Source organism: Gekko japonicus, unplaced genomic scaffold (assembly GCF_001447785.1).
Source record: "Gekko japonicus isolate JY-2015 unplaced genomic scaffold, Gekko_japonicus_V1.1 scaffold3155, whole genome shotgun sequence".
NCBI lineage: Eukaryota > Metazoa > Chordata > Lepidosauria > Squamata > Gekkonidae > Gekko > Gekko japonicus.
The window spans coordinates 98,864-100,227 of NW_015174934.1; the positions used below are offsets into that span (position 1 = coordinate 98,864).

The following is a 1,364-nucleotide window of genomic DNA, read 5'->3' on the forward strand; positions in this document are numbered from 1 at the left end:
CTCCTCCTCCTCCTCTTCTTCTTCTTCTTCTTCTTCTTCTTCTTCTTCTTCTTCTTCTTCTTCTTCTTCTTCTTCTGCTGGGGGAGCCATGGAGCCAAGAGAAGGGGGGGAGGAAGCCTTGGCGAGGCTGTCTGGAGCAACTCTAGATAAGCCACTCAGGGGTGGGGTTCAGTGGGTCTGGCCGCTGCAACGGAGCCTGGAGAGATCGTGTGTGTGTGGGGATATGAAATCCCCCCCCTCGCGAGTATCGCGGGCAGGGACTCTTGTCTTTTCTAATCGTGGGAAGTAAACTTATACTCTCCATTCTCTCCTCTCAGGTGTGGAGGCCACCTAACAGCATTCCCCCCCCCCCTTTTTTGAGGTGGATGCAGCAAAACATCCCAATAATGTAGTCGTCCTTTCTCTGGTCTTTGTCTTTAACTTGTTTTTAAATGGTTGTACATCGCCCAGAGCCTTACATCGTAGGGAACAGGCGATTTAGAAATTGGATCGATAGTAACCATCAACACTCACACCTGCAAGTCGTCTCTCGGTCCTGCCGTCAGGGCTATTTTTGGGCAGGAACGCACAGGAACGGAGTTCCGGCTGGCTCCCGAGTTGGCCACGCCCAGCAGGAACTCATTAGCACAATAGGCCACACCCAACGCAGGAACTCATTCGGATTGGCTACATTAGGGGTGTGTGGCCTAACATGCAAAGGAGTCCCTGCTCCAAAAAAAGGCCCTGGGTTTTGACAACATACAAGGTAAACAGAATAACAAGCAAAAGGTGGGTGTGGCTGGGTGACCCCACTTCTGTTTGTTAACATGGGGGTGTGGCCTAATGTGCTAATGAGCTGTGCTGTCAGGGGTGTGGCCCAATATGCTAATGAGTTCCTGCTGTTGGGTGTGGCCTATTATGCTAATGAGTTCCTGCTGGGCTTAGAGCCCTGCCTGCCGTCATCCAGCAATGGATCTGCCGAGAGTTGACTATCCCATCGTGTGAAATGAACGTCTTCAGCCAGGCAGTTCTTTGTTTCATTTCAGACAAAGGATGCCCTCTTCACCATCCTCCAAGATCTCAGGCCCGAGGACCACTTCAACATCATCGGCTTCTCCAATCGAATCAAGGTCTGGCAACAAGACCGCCTGGTCCCCGTGACCCCCGAGAATATCAGAGATGCGAAGATCTACATCCACAACATGTCACCCACGGGAGGTAATCTTGGGTCCGAACGAGATGGGTAGGGTCTGCCTGTTTCGACACAGTGGCCGTCTTTTCCAGGATGGAAGTACGACACCCTGGACGGGTGCATGAAGTCCAACAGGTGTGGCTTTCCCTTAGAACTGCATTTGGGGGGGGGGGCTGGGTAATGGTGTACCGTG

General features: G+C 52.3%; 1 protein-coding gene across 1 annotated transcript in view; it reads left to right on the forward strand.

Annotated features, from left to right (window-relative positions):
• Positions 1-1,364, forward strand: part of ITIH5 (inter-alpha-trypsin inhibitor heavy chain family member 5) — a 78,155-nt gene that overhangs the window by 57,352 nt on the left and 19,439 nt on the right. Inside the window, exon 8 of the mRNA XM_015425098.1 lies at positions 1,026-1,197. Within this exon, the coding sequence (XP_015280584.1) occupies positions 1,026-1,197 (172 nt within the window). The remainder of the gene's footprint in view (positions 1-1,025; positions 1,198-1,364) is intronic.